This window comes from Gasterosteus aculeatus, chromosome 5 (genome assembly GCF_964276395.1).
Source record: "Gasterosteus aculeatus chromosome 5, fGasAcu3.hap1.1, whole genome shotgun sequence".
Taxonomy (NCBI): domain Eukaryota; kingdom Metazoa; phylum Chordata; class Actinopteri; order Perciformes; family Gasterosteidae; genus Gasterosteus; species Gasterosteus aculeatus.
The window spans coordinates 13,786,441-13,804,412 of NC_135692.1; the positions used below are offsets into that span (position 1 = coordinate 13,786,441).

General features: G+C 45.0%; 2 protein-coding genes across 4 annotated transcripts in view; both read left to right on the forward strand.

The window, feature by feature from the left end:
* The first annotated feature begins 6,743 nt into the window (after positions 1-6,743).
* On the forward strand, positions 6,744-15,803 carry LOC120819220 (glycylpeptide N-tetradecanoyltransferase 2). 2 transcript variants are annotated; one of them, XM_040176415.2, is made up of 12 exons: positions 6,744-10,823; positions 10,903-11,005; positions 11,215-11,359; positions 12,333-12,451; positions 12,605-12,696; positions 13,146-13,262; positions 13,364-13,534; positions 14,063-14,171; positions 14,309-14,479; positions 14,590-14,757; positions 14,906-15,043; positions 15,639-15,803. In XM_040176415.2, the coding sequence occupies exons 1-12, from the start codon at positions 10,804-10,806 to the stop codon at positions 15,660-15,662; spliced, it is 1,377 nt and encodes a 458-aa protein (XP_040032349.2). In that variant the 5' UTR covers positions 6,744-10,803; the 3' UTR covers positions 15,663-15,803. The 2 variants fall into 2 exon arrangements, with proteins under 2 accessions (XP_040032349.2, XP_040032348.2); XM_040176414.2 differs by having other exon boundaries at positions 9,366-10,823; positions 10,903-11,023.
* Positions 15,804-16,713: 910 nt separating this feature from the next.
* Positions 16,714-17,972, forward strand: part of svild (supervillin d) — a 28,799-nt gene continuing 27,540 nt past the window's right edge. Inside the window, exon 1 of one of the 2 annotated variants that reach the window (XM_040176412.2) lies at positions 16,714-17,058. The gene's annotated coding sequence lies outside the window, so the exon portion shown is untranslated. Of the gene's footprint in view, positions 17,065-17,972 lie in introns of both variants that reach the window. The other variant, XM_040176411.2, reaches the window with a different exon arrangement.

The following is a 17,972-nucleotide window of genomic DNA, read 5'->3' on the forward strand; positions in this document are numbered from 1 at the left end:
TAAAGTGAGATATATATTGACTTCCAGTGAAGCCTGAAAGATGCAGCCTATAAAATAAAACCCATGTTTGCTGTTACATTTCCACCCGCGTGCCGGCTATAATCTCGCTCCAATTTTGTTCTTTTACGCATTCTCACCCGTATCATGTTGTGAGAATGAGTGTTATCGTCGTCTGGAGACAGGAATAAATAAGTGAGGGAATTCAGAAAGATCAGTAATGATACGGTAGAAATGTGCAGCGGGGCCAAGGATTACGGCGGTAATCTGATTTATTTAAGGTAAATCCGCACCGCTTTACTGCCTTCGCGATGCCTTTCTGGCTTAAATGTTTGACCCTCTTAAATTTCCACACGCTTAGTCCACGTTGTGGTGATTCTCCTGTGATCACGGTTATTATGCAAGACACTAAACCCTTTCTTAACATTATCTTCATGTTATGAGGTTGATTTATTTGCGGTGTTAAGTCATCCATAAATGGGTCTGGTCAATGTGATAAATTACTGATACTATCATTTACATTTCTTTAACTAATTGTTTACGTGGATAACCTTATCGCATGTGTTTTACTAAACAGCCTTTATTCCTTAATCATTTCATTTAAATATTAGTTTTGTCTCAGAGCTAACTGTATCTTTTACATTTTACATTTTTGGAGCCAGAATTGCTTTTTTTTTTTTGTTGGGCTCAGTTTCGTTTTTTAACAGCTGTGGGTCTTTTTCTTGCCATTCAATTAGACCTTTTCACATCCAGCATCCCGCACACTACGTGTAACTCTGACACGCGTTGCGTACGGAGCAATCGTCCACAGAGCCGCGTTTGCATCATTACGCTACAACCCGACTTCCTCCCGCTGAAGAGTCGGGATGTTTCTAGAATGTTGAACCCGCCCGATCCATTCAAAACCACTTGAGTGCACAGGTGACGTAACAGTAATGGCTTTCGGATGCTCCTGCCAGCAGAATTAGGCAGGAGCGAAGCCCTTTGGGCAACTTCCTGAGTGTGTGGGTTGTAATGTGGGAATCCTTTGTGCAAAATGTTACAACGGAATGGTGAAAATGTACTTCTTTTCAGCGGGCGGAAGCGGCTCCGTGAGTGAGATGTCAGGAGCGAGACGAGGCCGAGCAGGAGAGGAAAGAGAATCAAGCGCTCGAGGGGGAAAAGGCAGAGGAGGAATCTGCTCGGCCTGCCCACCTTTTTTCTACATCAACAACCGCACGCACACACTGAATGTCCAACTCATTTTAAGTTCATGGCCGAAAAGTTTGTGGAAGAGTGATTCACGTGTTTCACACACACACACACACACACACACACACACACACAGCCGTGCACGCCGTAACAAGCCGCTCACTGACCCCGTTTCAATCGCTGGTAGGAAAAACCAATCGGGTCCGATGACTATTCAAAACTCTCTCCCTTTGCCGGCACCACAAACGCCGGCCTGCTCCTCTCCGCTGTTGGAGGTCGCCTCCACCAGCCATGTGCATTACGTCTTTTCAGAATACAGTTCAATCTTCTCAAAGTTTAGGAGTGGAGGATGTTTGACAAATATGGAGCAGGATTCACGCGACTACGACTTACCGGACTTATGACTGTGGTAAAACTTTTTATTCATCGTTTTTTTGCTCGGGAACCAAGTGTCAATCAGTTACTGTCCTTGATGGCCGACAACAACGACTCAGGCCTCACAGCATGAGGCGAACCAGCCTAATGTTGAGTAAAATCCTCTCTGCCAAATGTAGATGTCTAAAGTGTCCAACCTGCAATGCGATGTGGCTCATTTTCTTCACTGCTGCAGCCGGCAACCTTTCAGATTTGTAACCTTCTCGGGGGTGACATGTCTTTTGAAACTCTTCTGTGCCGTTCTCAGAGGAGGCCAGTGAGACCTGTCGGATCTCCGTCTGTGGGCTTTCCAGTGACCTCAACGTCTTTTCAGGTGTTTCCGCCGTGCAAGTGTTGTTTTTTTTAAACTGCACGTTTTATTCAGTGTGAATCCTTTAACTCTTGGAGATGCTTCATGGCTCCGTTTGTGCTGCCAGAGGCAAACTGCAGCTTTATATGCAAAAGCATTCCACTCAAAATCATCTTGCATTGACTATGAAAAAAAACCTTGAGGCCTTGAGAAATATTTCCGTAGTAATTCATCTGAGTAAGGTCTTCATCTCTTGAGTCATGAATGAAGCTGATTTAAGAGGCAAAGTCAATTGGGGATTGGAGCCTTGACCCCGATTGACATTTGTAAATCTACTTCACGGTGAGGAGGATGTACGCCATTTGATATTATGAACAAATGCACATGCCGATTTCTGTCCAGCCCTCGCTCTTACACTGTGTGTCTGTCGCGCACGAGCACCAACCTGCCTAACTCGCAGTCAATTATCTGTGTGTGCGGGTGTTTGCGTGTTTCTGCTGGTGAGTTGGAAAGAGTGAACACCCGCTGACAAATGGCACTGTCAACCATTTCCCATCTGCGGCTTTGTTTTTTGAAAACGTGGGTGCGTTTGTCAGCCCTGTTATACGTCTAATACTGTATTTCTGTATCTTCCCACATCATTTTGTGTATTATGTAGGTTCCGGCGGATGTTGCTGCACGTGTGTGTGTGTGTGTGAATACATCCTGTTGTCTGCTGGGATAAAAAAGGATGAAAAAGTAAAGACCTCAGGACCAGCTTTATTCTCGGTAAGAAGTAGTTGTATTACTATATATCACGGTGTGTTATTCAGGTTATCTATGTCCTTATATCTGATTTTGAGACCAAAATGCAGAGCAAGCCGAGTTCATTCGTTTCTCACCAATAGATTACAGTGATTCTATTTTCCTCAATATGCTTTTCTTTCAATCACTGATGCAATTGCTTTTGATACACAACCGCAATCACACCAACAAGCATTCTGTTCTGTACATGAAAAAATACTTATTTTCTCACTGGTGGTCACTTGGCTACTACGTTTCCCAATGAAAGCGGAAACAAGTTTACACAACTGGCATTTATACAACTCTATTCGCTGCGGATCAGGCAGCCTGGGACGCAACGACCCCAATCAATCGTCGTCCATTTGCTACGCTACGCACCGTGCACGTTTTCATTTTAAGTTGGCCTTTTATTTCCACGTTGTAACACACGCACACACACGCACACACTTAGTTATATTCATACACATAGTATACAATGATACAGAAAGGCCATTGTATAGATATGAGATTCACAACAGGTGGTCCTTCATTGTGATGCAGAGCACTCTACAAATGCTCGGCGGGAAAGCTTTGGCGTCCAACCTGATTCACAGTATGAAGTCATTTTCCTCTGCTCCCCCCCCCCCCCCTCTAGAATAATGCCTTAGAAACCAATCTCTCATTTCTATGGCGACGCATTAATCAATCGCCTTACTCCAATCCCATCGTCTCTGCCAGCCGGCCTACCGAGCGTTGCCAGTCTCCCCATGCACAGTGCGTGTGCGTCTTTCCTGTACCTGTTCACATCCACATGCGCGCGTGTGCACGCCTTTGTGTTCGCGTGTATGCATGTGTGCTATTGCGTGCCATTTCATCCTCTCACCCAGACACTGAGCGCTCTTTTAAAAGGGGTGGTAACATTGCAAGTCTGTCAGTCCATCAGTCGTTCTGCTGTCTCAATTACTGGATTGTCATGAAATGTTCGACAGAAATAAAAAAAAAAAGGCCCCAAAGTGTGATTCCTAATGACCGTGGTGACATTTTCATCGGCAAATTTTCCCCGTGATCGACACCTCGGTTCATAACAAGACACTCAAAACACTGATAAGCATGTTCCCATTAGAAATTAGTACCAAGTTAAAGGTTTGACTTGACTTGACTTGACTTTACCATTAGCATGATAGTAGCGTCCCAATATGCACACCTCAGAATGTGTATTAAGATGCATCCTTTGGATTTGAATGACCTCCAGCACTAACAGAGAAAACCGCCACATTACGTCTGAATATATTCATTCGTTTGATGAGAAAATCAGGTCTGTTTTGTTTATTTTCTTAAACTCTTTCATGGACTCACCTTTTCTATTGGCGGCATTTATGAAAAGCATTGAAAAAAACAACAATAGAAAACATTTTACAAGAACATGTCATTCTCGACAAGAAGCCATTCATTTGGATTGAATGTGCCATTTGAACACATTTTCTTTGACCGCCTCCTCCAGATTCAATCATATCAACTTCAGTTTTGGAAAGTAAAATTAAAGACAATTAAAATGCGATGCATTTCCATTCAACGCTGTTGTTTTCCTTTGAAAGAGTGCCTTTGTTTGCCTCGGGGATTTCCGCGTACGTTGTTCAGTCTGGAGCAAAGTCTTTCGTTAGTTCTCTTTTCACAAAGTCGCGCTACATGTCGAAGCTAAAAAATGCTAAAAGCTAATGTTCTGGCCAACCAAAAGAATGCAATGTGAGCTCCTCTGCTGGCCGTGGTGTTCAGATGTGCAGAGCTCTGTCTGTCACTACGTGGTGGTTTCCTCCGCCCCCATTTCCTGCAGCTCCACCTCCTCCAGAACTCAATAACAAGCGTCCCGCCGGGGCCCCCGAAGTGCTTGAAGGAGCGAGGGCCCAATCATTGCTGCTTGCAGCTTTAATATCTATCTGTTTGTTCTGACCTCCCCGCTCTCTCCGTTTCTCCCCCGTGTGGGAAACTGAGCTGATGTCTCTTCACCGCCACCTGTCTTTGTGTGTGTTGCTTGTCTCCCCCCCCCCCCCCAATTGCAGTAAGTATGTTTGCATCCACAAATAAACAATAACAAGAAGCTCTCATTGAGGTGGGCGCATTTAGGCATACAAACCGACGCACACAGTGATGTGTGGAAGGACATGCAGAGTACTGCAGAATCATTTGTGCTTCACACACACACACACACACACACACACGCAAAACCAACAGGATCCTGTTAATTGTCTTATTATTTTCCAAAAAAAGGAAAATGGAATTGTAAAGCTCGGCTGGTGAGTGACTTGAGCATCACAGCTAATGATTTTAAAACTCTTTTATTGATTCCTCTCTTCAACTCCTGTCTTTATTTATTCAGTTCCAAAAAGTACATCTTGGGTGAAATTCAAACGTAAGAACCACGCAATCCAAACGAGATCAAACCCACGTTGTTATCTTAAACAAACTTGTGCGTCTGGCCCCGAGGTTTCCCTGAAGGATGCGATCATGCTTAGTTTTTCAACCGAGATTGAAGGTTGATGTAAGAACAGATTTTGGCAAGTAACAGATTGACAGGATTACAGTAAACTTTTGAAAAAAGAGGATTAATTGTGGTGATCTGTGGGATGGTTTTTGAAAAAACTGGGCGGCGAAAATGGCAACAAAAGGGGGGGAAAGAGGAATTTCTTAAGCGTTGCATCTTATGTCAAGACTGGTTGTGATGAAATATGGATGAAATAGTGTCCCAACTGGAGCCAAACTGTTTTCTGAACCAACAGATTGACCTGCTGTCAGAGTGAAAATTGATTTCCTTCAAGCCTCAACTTTTCTTCCTTCACACCCGTCAAAAACGGACTCCTCATCCTCAGTTTGCTCACCAGCTCATTTAAATGAGTTAGAAAATGATTCTGGAGGTATTGGTGTATTTATAACACCCTTCCCATAAACAGACTTGTCACAAAGTTTTGGAGAACAAAGGATTGCAAGTGAAGGTTTGTATGCAGAGACGGGAGGGACAGCACAAGAAATAGAACAATACCGAATGCGAAAATGGGATGGAACGATGTTGCTGGCCGGTTTTAGTTTGCACAGCGATCGAATGAAGTAAGTGCCTGTTTTTGCATTTATTCCAATTCCATTCCACATGAAGTGCATTGCAAACAATCAGCTCGGGAAAGTAATTACAGCCAACAGCCAATAAATGCTAGCAAATGTGACGGCGGTTGTTAAGCTTTGTCTACTTCTTCTATACCCTCATCAGCATATGTAAGGTTGACTTAACGCACAAAATTAGTCGGGCTGCTAGAATAATGGATGTGTCTGATGAAGATTGGGATGCACAGACCACGGGGAGAACGGGGACAATCCAAAAGAGGATTTGCTTTCCGCACCGAACACAACCGAGTGGAGAGTTTCGTTGCATAAATAGGAACAGCGTATGCATGCTATACGGTGGTTTGGTCTCACAATGAAAACGTTGCAGGGGAGTTTTTAGCCTTGAAAACAAAGTGGGGACTCACACAAATGAATGCAAAAGTAAATGACCATCTGGACAGATATGAGACATCAAACTTTTCATCAAGCTTTTGGCAAGAAAGCTAAAAAGTGTATTTCCATGAATGCCAGATGTTTGGAAGTCAGTGCACTAAATTGTGCACTGCTTTTCTTTCGTTAACTTTCGTCACTGACTGACCGAGCTGCCATAAGGATCAACGTGATTTAGAAGCGGAAAATACAGAATTTTAAATGCATTTGGAGTGAAATGTGTATTTCGGATCACAGTCAAACGTATGTACTGTACTTGCAAGTGACCAAATATTTAGGACGTCTCTGAGCTCAAAGGAAGCCCATGAGTGTTTATAGGCGTTGCACTCTGAAGACGTTCCTGGGCTCTTCTTTTCTTCTTGACAGCAGTTTGGATGCGAAAAAAAAAAAATATCAATCCACACGTCTCAGTCGTTTAATGTGAAAACACAGCGGTGCCCTCTCATTGTACCGTGATTTATTGTGGCCTCATTCCTTGGCAGTGTTTTTTTTCTTTTTTTTTTAAACGATACACGATTGTGTTCTGCAGCTGTCAGGAAGGCGGCACCAGCGGGCCTGAAGTGACAGGCCACGTTCCCCCGTGAGAGAACATAAAAACCCGGCTCTCACATGGGGGCTCTGATTCAGGGTGCCATGAGATCCCCAGATGTTTCCATGAAATCCCCTGATACCAAACACCTGCCCTGTCCCAGTTAAGTCCTCCTTATTTAAGCCAAAAACCTGTGTTTGATGCCCTCAGTTTGTGCTTTATATTTACATGTTGGGTAGGCTCCTCCCACAGGCGGCGTCAGGCTTTCATCTCAGTAATTGTATCTATGGGTGAAATGTTACTTAGATCAAATAGGCATTGAAGCTCTTTCCCGTTATAATTTCCTAATCGGCTTATTTCTTGAATGTCAATATTAATCATTGCGTGGTCTTTCCGTTTATTTTTATTCCATTCATTTCATGTCAAATGCTAAAATGTTGAATTTACTTGATGCACAAGAGGTTGGTATTGAATACCACAATATGCCGTAAAACTGCTCCCATAAATACACGTCACTCAAACTTAGGAAGGCAATGCATTCACTTATATCTTCAGTCAATACTCAACCCCCGACTCCAGTGGAGTTAAGCCCAAACCGTGAGTCCTTGAAGATGTCCTAAAGATGGATTTCAGTGCAGAGTTTCATTTTGTGAGAGATTTTTGGAGGTTTAAAAATAGCCTTATTTTTACAATATGTGTATTGATAAATTGATAAACAGTTTCAGGAATTGCGTTCAAACTATTTGAAACTTTGAAACTGCTCAGTACAACATAGTGAGCTTCACGTGTTCTGTAACCGGCCACAAGGGGGCGACAGACATGTTCTGTCTTTGCTTCTGGGAAGCTGTAACGTCTCCAGGGGTTTTAAACATGTGGAGTGTAACATTTGGCGGCATCTTACGTTAATGTTGGACGTTACGACAAACACAAACAAACGTTCATTTCCACGCCGATAAACCTCCCAAAATGCAACACACTGCCCCTTCGAGAGCAGTCAAGGATGACGAAGTAACTACGTGTTTCATTTGATTGCTGTGCCCTGCTTGTCCTTGATGGGATTTATTTTTTTCTCAGCTGAGGTCATTGTCGTTTTTTGAAAGATAAAAGATGGATAAAGTGTGCCGGTGGATTATTTTCTGTTACATTCCTTTGCAGGAATTGATCAAGCGATCGAGGCAGAGCGGCACGTAGAAAAGGGTGAGATTGAGAGGTAATGATTATTATTGTAAACTCAGTGTTTTGAAAGTGCAAACGTATGGTGGACAGAACGACGGACAGAAATGACAGGTTGGCAACAACACAGCCGGCCAGCTTCTGTACGGAAAGCTAGACCTCTTCAACAAAATCAACATCCAAGCAGCATCTGGGATTCTTCTGTTGAAAGGATTTTGATTAGGACCCAGAAGGACCAGGAATGCGCTAATCCCACAGTGAGGGAAGAGACTGGCGCCGCCTCGTAATGCTACAGCATGAAGTTCTTTCGCTGTCAAAACAACAAGGAGTGCAATGGTTGTTTTACTGATACATAGAAGACTGTGTGTTCATGTGAAAATCTAAAGTTTTTAAAGTTGTGAGCCCATCAAGGTGAGTGACATGTGACGGACTGTGTACCTCCTCCCCCCCAGTGTTGAAGTGTCTCCTCAACCTATTCGACCAACAAGTACTTTGTGATTCTTTTCTTCTGTGTTGTCCTTTATTGTCCTCATGGTAAATAAGAAACAACTAGATGGAGAAACAGAAGAAAAAAAGGAAACAAACTGGCCCATTAACAACGGGAGCTTTGCAGTTATTATTTGGACCAAATGTAAAAGAGGAAACATCTTTGTTGATGGGCTGATCCCTCTTATGCACTCATTAAAAATATTATATAAATTGAGATTGTGACATTATTTGTCAGTCACGACTGTCGAGAAGAATCAAGGTTGGTTCGCGCGCATTAAGTGAGGGGGAAGGAGACAAGGACGCGACAACAGGCTGAAAGAGAAATCTGAGACACAGCGAGTTGAGAGAGACGGAAAGACAAGAGTCGGCAGAGGGGGGAGAGAGAGAGAGAGAGAGAGAGAGATGCAGAGACCCTCTCTCATTCATCCAATCTCACAAACAACAGAGTCAGCGGCACCGAGACAGACGAGGGAGACGGGGGAAGAAGAAGAAGAGAAAGCCAGGAGGATCTCGTTCAGTAGCGGGATCACAGTGACACAGATCTATTTACAGATTAGTAATGGTTCTGTCGGTTGGTGTGTGGAGGGCGATGGAGGGTGAGGTGGGGGCAGCAGAACATAATCACACTCACAATTACACACACAGGGCCTCACATGCCCTGAGCAGCATGCAACACGTTTCATCTACAAAATGACATGCATGAAGATGTTGGCGAGGTAAAGAGAAATGCATCCCGTGAACCGATGAGTAACGTTCTGTCTCCTCGGCCTCTTCAATCTCTATCTGCTCCTCACATCGGGGAGCTTTAATGTCGCTTTATTCTGAAGAATGAGGGAATCTCAGAGATCCCAATTGCACACAGGACCCTGATTGATTAGCTCTGGATCACACGGCTAAAGCCTATTTAGAGGGTTTTTAACAAGGTGCCGTCAGAGGAAACATCAGAGAAAACCATTAGAGAACGCAGAGAAAACCTGATGCCCTCCTTTGTGTAATGGATGCAGCCAGGAGCTTAACCAGCTCCTCTGTTTGTTCATAAAATCCTCTCTTCTTGGTGATGAGGATGTTTTCAATACCCCAAAATGCTGGAGTCCGATCCATGATTTACATAAAATAATGACGTGTCATCAAATAAATTCTCACCCTTTCTTGGCCAAACAACTGCAACTGCTGGAAACAAACAGCACCGAGCATTTTGAACACTTTCATCTAGTATGAAGTCTGTTTAAGAGTTGTATTGATTCACCCAAGTATTTCAATATTAGCCAATATTTGTCCAAATTCTACGCTGGCGGCCATAGAATAACACAATGATGAAAATAGTTCAACTAGATTCCTATGATTCATATGATTAATCGCGATACATATGATACAAGTATCAAAGTATCGCGATTAATCACACTATGTTGACATATATTCAGTTTCTCTGACACGACCAGATAGCAGTGTGGAGCATGACAGTAATCAGTTGGACTGAAACCTTGGATACGTTCAAAATGAATTCCCTACCTTCACAACAAATGGGTGAACACTTTTCCCCCCACAAGCTAACATGTGGAACATTGAGGTCTTTTTAGAAGTAAAAATACAGATAAAACATAAGAGAAATAAATACTAAATATCGAGATGGACTCATCTGGTATTTGAGGCTGCATCATCTTACCAGAGAATGTACATGATGCTCAATGCAAGAACAATTAATACAGCCGGGCAAAAGCTACTGGACCTGATTTCTGTAACACGTGATCCTGATTTCATGCAAATCTGCTTATTTACTTACAGTAATAAATAGATGCCTGGATGATCAAAGGGCTAAAGATGCAACCTTTTAGCCATCATGCATCATGCAAAAGTAGCCAGCATGACAAGATAACAGTGGGATTATCTGTGAAAATGAATGAAATGTGTCCGTTTAACAACAGCTCTGTCATTCCGATGTACATAAAAATGGACAAAAACGTGACAATAAACCTGTGCTCAAACTGCGTGGTCAGTGTGAACATACTGCGCATTGCACTGAACACAGCCGATGATTATCAAGTCCACTAGAGACACAAAGTTCTGGACCAAGTGCTGACTTTTAAGTGGAAGACTTTATGGGAACTCTGCAATTAGAAAACTTCAACCAATTAAATCTGCTGCTGGGATCAAGCTGCTGTACCGCTTTAATCTGCTGCAGTGCTCCATCCAGCAGTTGCCTGACAAATGAAGACCGTGAGAAGTTTGTTTAATTGTTTGGTTTTATTATCTGTCTAACTGGGTGTGGAGCGGGGTTGGGTGACTGAGGCGGCAGCTCTCCTCCCAGCGCTGCTCGCCGAGATAAGAGCTGAAAAAACCCACAGACGCGCTGGAAAACCCCCCGATTCACCTTCCAAGGACTCACTCGCACTCATTCACGATGGCCGACTCCAACCTGCTGTAAGTACGACAGTATCCGCAGTGCTCGGCTTCTTCACTTGGTAGGAAACCAGCATACAACAACGAAAATGTCTTCCAGTGATAAGGAGCTGACAGAGGACGAGAGACTAAAAGGGGGCAAAAAGAAGCAAAAGAAGGAGGATGCTTGGAAACCGGAGGGCCCCAAGGATCCGTTTGCTCTGGTTCGTATCTTCTCAAGTGTGAGTGCATACAGTGTGCGCTCATGTACGATGTATGTGTGCTGGTTTCAGTTTGTCACAACGAGAATACCGATAAAATTCGCCTGTGAATTCTGGCTGGTGTTGGTGTTCGCGTCATGGGGGTCAAAACGCCAAACTCCTTGAGGCAGAGGTGGTAGTAATCTGTCCTCGCTGGTCTGGTTCGGCTGCAGCTGAAGAGCCTTCCAGAGACAAAGCAGCAGGAGATCCAGAGGGCCCTCCATCTCTTCTCCGTCGGCCCGAGTCTCCCAAAGACCCTGCAGCAGGCCAGAACACACACTTACCGCTTCTGGGACTCGCAGCCGGTCCCCAAACTGGGTAAGACGTTATTTCTTTTAACAAAGCACTCTTTCTACAGGAGATTACCGCTCATGCAATAAATACAGGCCCTGCGTAGCTAGCAGACGGTCAGCATAGCTTAGCATAAAGGCTGGAAACGTGCCAGCTAGCCGGGCTCAGTACAATCCACCAGCACCTCTAAAGCTCATCAGCTGACAGATTAACAAAGTCGAAGGGCATCAGAAACCCAGAGGACCCCTTGAGCGTCTGTCTACGTCGTACCAGACCATCAACGACTGCCACAACCCTCCCGCACACAGGCTGTGGTGTACTGACGTAGAGTAACGCTCCTGAGGGACTGGTATGGGTGGATGGTATGGACGGTGTAAAGGTCAATTTACTGATTTACTTGTGATGGGATATAATTGACGAGATTATTAAATGGCCCTGAGCAGACACTTTCCACACGCTATGATGTATTAGCATGCATATTTACCAAAAGACTGAACCCTTCATTTTAATATCAAAAATATGTGCTTCTCACTCCGCAGGAAGTCAAAAGAATCCTGCGTTTCATCGTTTTATTACCGCCATTGTTTACGGAAACACTCAAGCTGCTTCCACCCATTTATTGGCACAACCCTGCGTTTTACAGCACATTAGCACCGAGATCTGTGGGCAGACGTGTGATCTTATTCCCCCTCGGGTTGTGCGTGTCTGCACGGCACCTGAGGGTATAAAGCTGGCAAGAGAACCTGACGTGAAAAATAGATGCTCATCAAAACATTCCTCCGGATACTTTTAACTCCGCCGGTGATTACAGCCTCTCTGCCGCTTCACTAATTTCATGGACTTTAAATAGATACATAGATGCACGCCTAATTTATACTCAGAAATGAAGCTCTGTAATCCTATTTCGTCGTGTGATTGTTACACAGCTTCCATTTAAACGAGCTGCCTCACCGTATTTGCGACACGGCTCGACGTATTGAGCTTCTATTTGTATCCTCAGGTGACAGTTCGGTGACTCACGGGCCAATAGTCGAGGGCGAAGCCGCTGTGCGGAAGGAACCCTACTCTTTACCATCGGGCTTCGTCTGGGACACTCCGGACCTCAGCAGCCCGACTGTGGTGAGTCACTTAACTGTGGGTTAATCTATGGACATTATTAGAAACTCAATTCCCTTTTCAGAGGTGAGGAACGGCGCTTTTAATAGTGTGAATCTCATGGAAACGCTTCCTCGCATCCAGGCGAAAATACCCAGTTTCCGTTTATCGTTGCAGATGAAAGAGCTTTGCACTCTGCTCAGCGAGAACTTCGAGGACGAGGACGACAACACCGTCAGGCGCGACTTCTCGCCGGAGTATCTGCAATGGTATAAGCGTCGCACCTGCACATTTAGTCGCTTTTGCTGTTGTTTTGTTAACCCCACATCCATTCGAGGCCCCCGGAGCTGCACCGCGGGAATGACAAAAAAAAGGGACGACAGCGTTTTCCACTTTTCAGCCTGACCCTCCGACAAAACCATTATCAGTTACAAGCCGGGCCGCTCTAATCACTTCCCCCTTTTTGCTGCCTTTTCCCTTTGTGAGGCATAAACGGTCTGCGGTGTGGTTAACTCACTTTGATGTGAATAGTTACCATTTGCATTCAAGGAACTTCCTCGGCCTTGAGGTTAAAGGAAGCTGTGGTATTTCCTCAGCTGAGTCATCTCACGCTCAATTCTTTCATCAAACATTTTCCTCAATCGGGGTTTATTGAACCACCCTGGCATGTCTCTTCACAAAGCCACATTGCAGATCATATCCTTCTCTTCCTCTTAAGGGCTCTGCAGCCACCTAACTGGCTGCCCCAGTGGAACTGTGGCGTGCGAGTGCACAGCAACAACAAGTTGGTCGGCTTCATTGCCGCACTTCCCGCCGATGTCCGCGTGTATGAGACGTGAGTAGCTCATGAGCGTGGATGTGTGTTTGTGTAAAGTCTGATGAGCTGCATTGAACTGTCCTGTGCAATTCTCTCAAAGTAAACCCGCTGCCTTGCAGGCAGAAGCGGATGGCAGCGGTCAAGTTCCTGTGCGTCCATAAGAAGCTCCGCCTCAAGCGGATGACTCCGGTCCTGATCCGAGAGCTCACCAGACGGGTCCACCAGCAGGGCCTCAGCCAGGCGGTCTACTCAGCTGGAATAGTGCTGCCCACACCGATAAGCTCCTGCAGGTAGAAGACGGGGTTGATTCTCATTTGTTTTAAAGGCAAAGAGAGAAGCCACAAGTGCTGCTGTAAAAATGAGGGATGGGTTCTGCCACTTTGGTCATTTTGACAGGAGTTTTGTTTTTGTCTTTGCTTTGTTCACTCGTTGGGAGCAGCAGATTGCATTTGGAGGAAGGTGCCAGACGACAGTTAATCAAACATGATCAAACCACAGAAGCAGATTGGCTTAGTTTTTGAGTGTGAAACCCAAACTTTGACTTGGTATTAATGGAATATTTAGTCATGAATGTCCCGTTATGGCAAAAATACACTTTCAGGGACAGGGACACCATGAATAGTTTAACGTAGTATTCAACTTTTGGTCCAACTATCGTTTCTGTAATTGGCAAACATGCAGTCTTTGTTTATCGGCACAGTTCGATTGCGATTTCCTCAAAACAAGCGTGTTATAATGGGGAGTCTTATCTTATCGTGGGAATTTCTCTTATTTCCCCCTCCGGTATCCTTACCAAATTCACAATATAAATATTTCAGGTACTGGCATCGCCCTCTGAGTCCCCGAAAGCTGACAGAGGTGAGCTACCCGGGTCTGAGACAGAACATGAACCTGCCGAGAGCTCTCAAATTCTACCGTTTGCCCGAGGTTAGTTTGTGCCGCCACCTTGAGGCTCAAACCCATCAGTGACATTATAATCTGATGTGGCATACCTGACCAAAAGGATGCATCAAAAATGTTTATATGCTCCCTCCTCTCTCTCCCTCTCTCTCCCCCCGACCCAGACCACAAAGACCCCGGGTCTGCGCCCTCTGACTGAAGCCGACGTGGTGGGGGTGCACTCGCTCCTGCAGGCAAACCAGCTCAGGTTTCACCTCAGCTCCGCGATGTCTCTGCAGGAAGCAGAGCACTGGCTGTCACCCAGAGAGAATGTGGTCGACACCTACGTGGTAGAGGTGTGGCCCAGCTGATCACTTACCGCAGATGTTTTCATTTCTCTTGACAGAGGAGAGGAAGTGCTCCTCGCCCTTTTACGTTGAGAGTTCACTCCCTTCCTCACACGCAGGGTGAAGCTGGCACCCTGACGGACGTGGTGAGTTTCTACAGCGTCTCCTCCAGCGTGCTGAACCACCCGGTCCACACGGGCCTCAGGGCTGCTCGTCTGCTTTACGCAGCCGGCACTGCCACAGACCCAGCTGACCTCATGGAGGACACACTGGTCCTGGCTAAATCTGTGAGTAAAGAAAACATCGGACGACTTAAGACCTTTCCCTCCTACATGCAGGCAGTTGCATAGTCTACGTACCTGAGTTATATGCATATCTTTTGTTTTAAATGTGCAGTTAGATAATAACACGTATGCTCCCTTTCCGCACTGACAGAAAGGTTTTGACGTCTTCTGTGCCCTCGACGTGATGGATAACAAGAGTTTCTTTGAAAACCTCAAGTTCAACATCATGGACAAGAGTGTTCGTTATTACCTGTACAACTGGATGTGTCCTGACATGAGCCCGGACAAGGTAAGGAATACTTTAATATCTCCTCCATGCGCTGACATGCACTGCCCAAAGTCACCCACAGCGTTCCTCTGTGCAGAAAAACATCTGAAGTTCATCATATGGTATTTCATAAAAGCAGAATTAAATTCTTGTCTATCAATATTTCTTATACATAAATATGTGTCATTAAGGTATTATTGAGTGCTTATACTATAGATTGGAGAATGGTAATACACACATTGAATCATTTGTCGTTGAAGCAGTTATTTTAATTGCAACAAACTAAAGCATACAGAGAATTACCTTGCAGAAAACACGTTTAAGAGTTTGAGCCATTATTACTTTATTATTTTCTAGTGGAAATGATTTCATCACAGCAGTGAACCTCACTCTGACATTAGCAGCAAATTCTGTATTTCAAATCTGTAACGCTTTGGGGGTCAAATGAATATGAATACGAATACGAATATGAATACATAAATACAAAAACAAGCAGATACAGTTCTGCATAATAAGTCCTTGATTCCACACTTGTAGCTTAATATACAGGTGAGGGTTATAGGTAGTACAGGTATATAAGTAGAGATGATGGATGTGTTGGCTGTGTGTTCTACAGGTGGGCCTGGTGTTCCCCAGCTAACCTAAGAAGTGTCGAGGATGAAGATGCCATAGTGGTTGGCAGCATCGAACTTCATCAGCACCAGCACACATTTAGATGAAAATACATTAAAAGTGACAACCAGCACACTCACAAACCCATAAAAAAATTTAGACAGTTTCAGCCATCGTCTGGATGTCCTTTCTTTCATTCAGCGTTTCTACAGGAAATTATGGATATGGAGGATGTGTGTGTGTGTGTGTGTGTGTGTATGTATGTGTGCGTGTGTGTGTGCTTGTGTGTGTGACTATGTGAGTTTATGTCTTCTGGTACTTCAACAGGGAGTTTTCCATAATCTCTGGTGACATCAGATGGATTTTCTAGGAACATTGTTTTCAAATGAAAGACAGAAACATGTAAACGTGCCACTTAAAGGCGAATCAATCATACAAATTTAAGTCCACAAACCCCATGAGCAGCTTCTTAAGGGTGTACGGAGACACAGTTTCAATGTTCAGAAAGGGATTATTGATTGGTTAATGGTAACAATATGTGTAGACCATGCAGCATCTTCTGATAAGTAGATTTACAATCGCAAGGTACATGCAATGTCTAAATATGAACAGCAGGGGGCACTGCGACATTAACATTACAGTGAGCCTTCTCTCGTGACCAAACGTTAGGGAGTGCATGTGCAGACATCAACTGCCTTGCATTTAATTGTTAAAATCTCACATAAAACTCAGATGTGTGTTTACGTGGTTTTAGGTGTGATAAGTATCACACCCAAAGATACAGAGAAGCACAGAGGATGTCAACGGAGCTGTGTGATGCATTCATGTGCAGTAAACCAATAATAAGCACAAGGTTAGCGGGATGTTACAATGAGGAAAAATACCCAACCTCAGTGCTAGTAACACAATTATATATAATTGCAAGAACAAAAGAAAATATAAACAATTTCCTGTTTAGTTTTTGGCTACACGCTAACTTCATTACTTCACAAAACTAAAAAAAATAAGTTTCTGGTCCGAGGAGCCCACATTCACCGGAGGTACGTGAAAGCATCACGGCGCTGACTCACCGGCCAATCAGAGTCGAGTGAGCATTTTGAGTTTTTAAAGCCAGACCTCCTGACAGCGACCGTCGCCGCCGCCGCCTCTTCTGCACCCTGCTCGGGCATGACAAGAGTCCCCCCCCCCCTGCTCTCCCCCCGTCAGCTCGCGGTGGAGGACGAGCGCAGGAAGCACAACTTCTTTTTTACTCGTCGGTCGAACGTCGCTGCGGTGACCTGCTTGACGGTTACCGTTAGCATCGTCGGAAACATCTCCACCCCCCCAAAAAAAAAACACCCCAGCCAGCGTGCACGCGCAGCGGTGCGGGTCCTGTTTGCACAGCTGCTTCTCGAGAGGTCCCTCTGCCAACACGTCTCCAGCAGGTAAAGGTAAGGCATGTTGTAGCCGTTGCATTCCACGTCGAGTTACGCAGTTTCATTTGGTCGCACTCAGCGTAGTTTCCTTCCTTTTTTTAAATCCTAAAACTCAGGTTGTCACGGTGACAGAACCCCCCCCCCCCCCCCCCCCCCCGGCAGGGGAAGTGTGTTTTAACGTCGCACTTTAAAAACCGGCACGTTCAAAAACCACCTGTAAAGACAACGGAATCAGAAAGCCTGTGTGTCACTTTTTTATTATCCGTTGCAGCCTTCCTGTGGGGTTACCATGGTTACGTCATTGATCACGCACAACGTGGTTTGTAATCAAAGTCATGTTTATCTGTGTCAGGCTGCCATGGCTGTGCAAATACCTGCGAGCTGCCTGCTGCAATGTGTGTGTGTTTGTGTGTGTGTGTGTGTGTGTGTGTGTGTGTGTGTGTGTGTGTGTGTGTGTGTGTGTGTGTGTGCGTGTGTACTTTGGGATGGATAAGACCTGCCGCTGTTTATTTCAGTGAGCATTACTTGTCACCAGGCAGTGACTCCAGAAGTTTTTGCATGTATCTTAAATACGTCAATATGCAGTTCAATTGTTGAACGTATTCTCCTCTAGTTCCTCCCAGAATTCAACCAAATGGAGGCTCCGTATCCGACGGCGATGGTATTCGAAGCATTCCGGGTTGTACATGTTTCCCCCTGTGCGGCGTCCCGGGGGGGGGGGGGGGGGGGGGGGCTCTGTCCCAACAGGTTCGCCGAGACGTGGCTCAGCCAGCTGGTGTTGAGCAACGCAGAAAGGCAACGGGTGTGTAAGCGGTCCCGCTTCTCGAGGCTGCACATTTGCTCGGGGGTCCTTTTTTGACTAATTAACAACGGCCGCTTCGCATCACTGATGTTCTGTTGAGAAAGCATACTGCAGTGAAAGT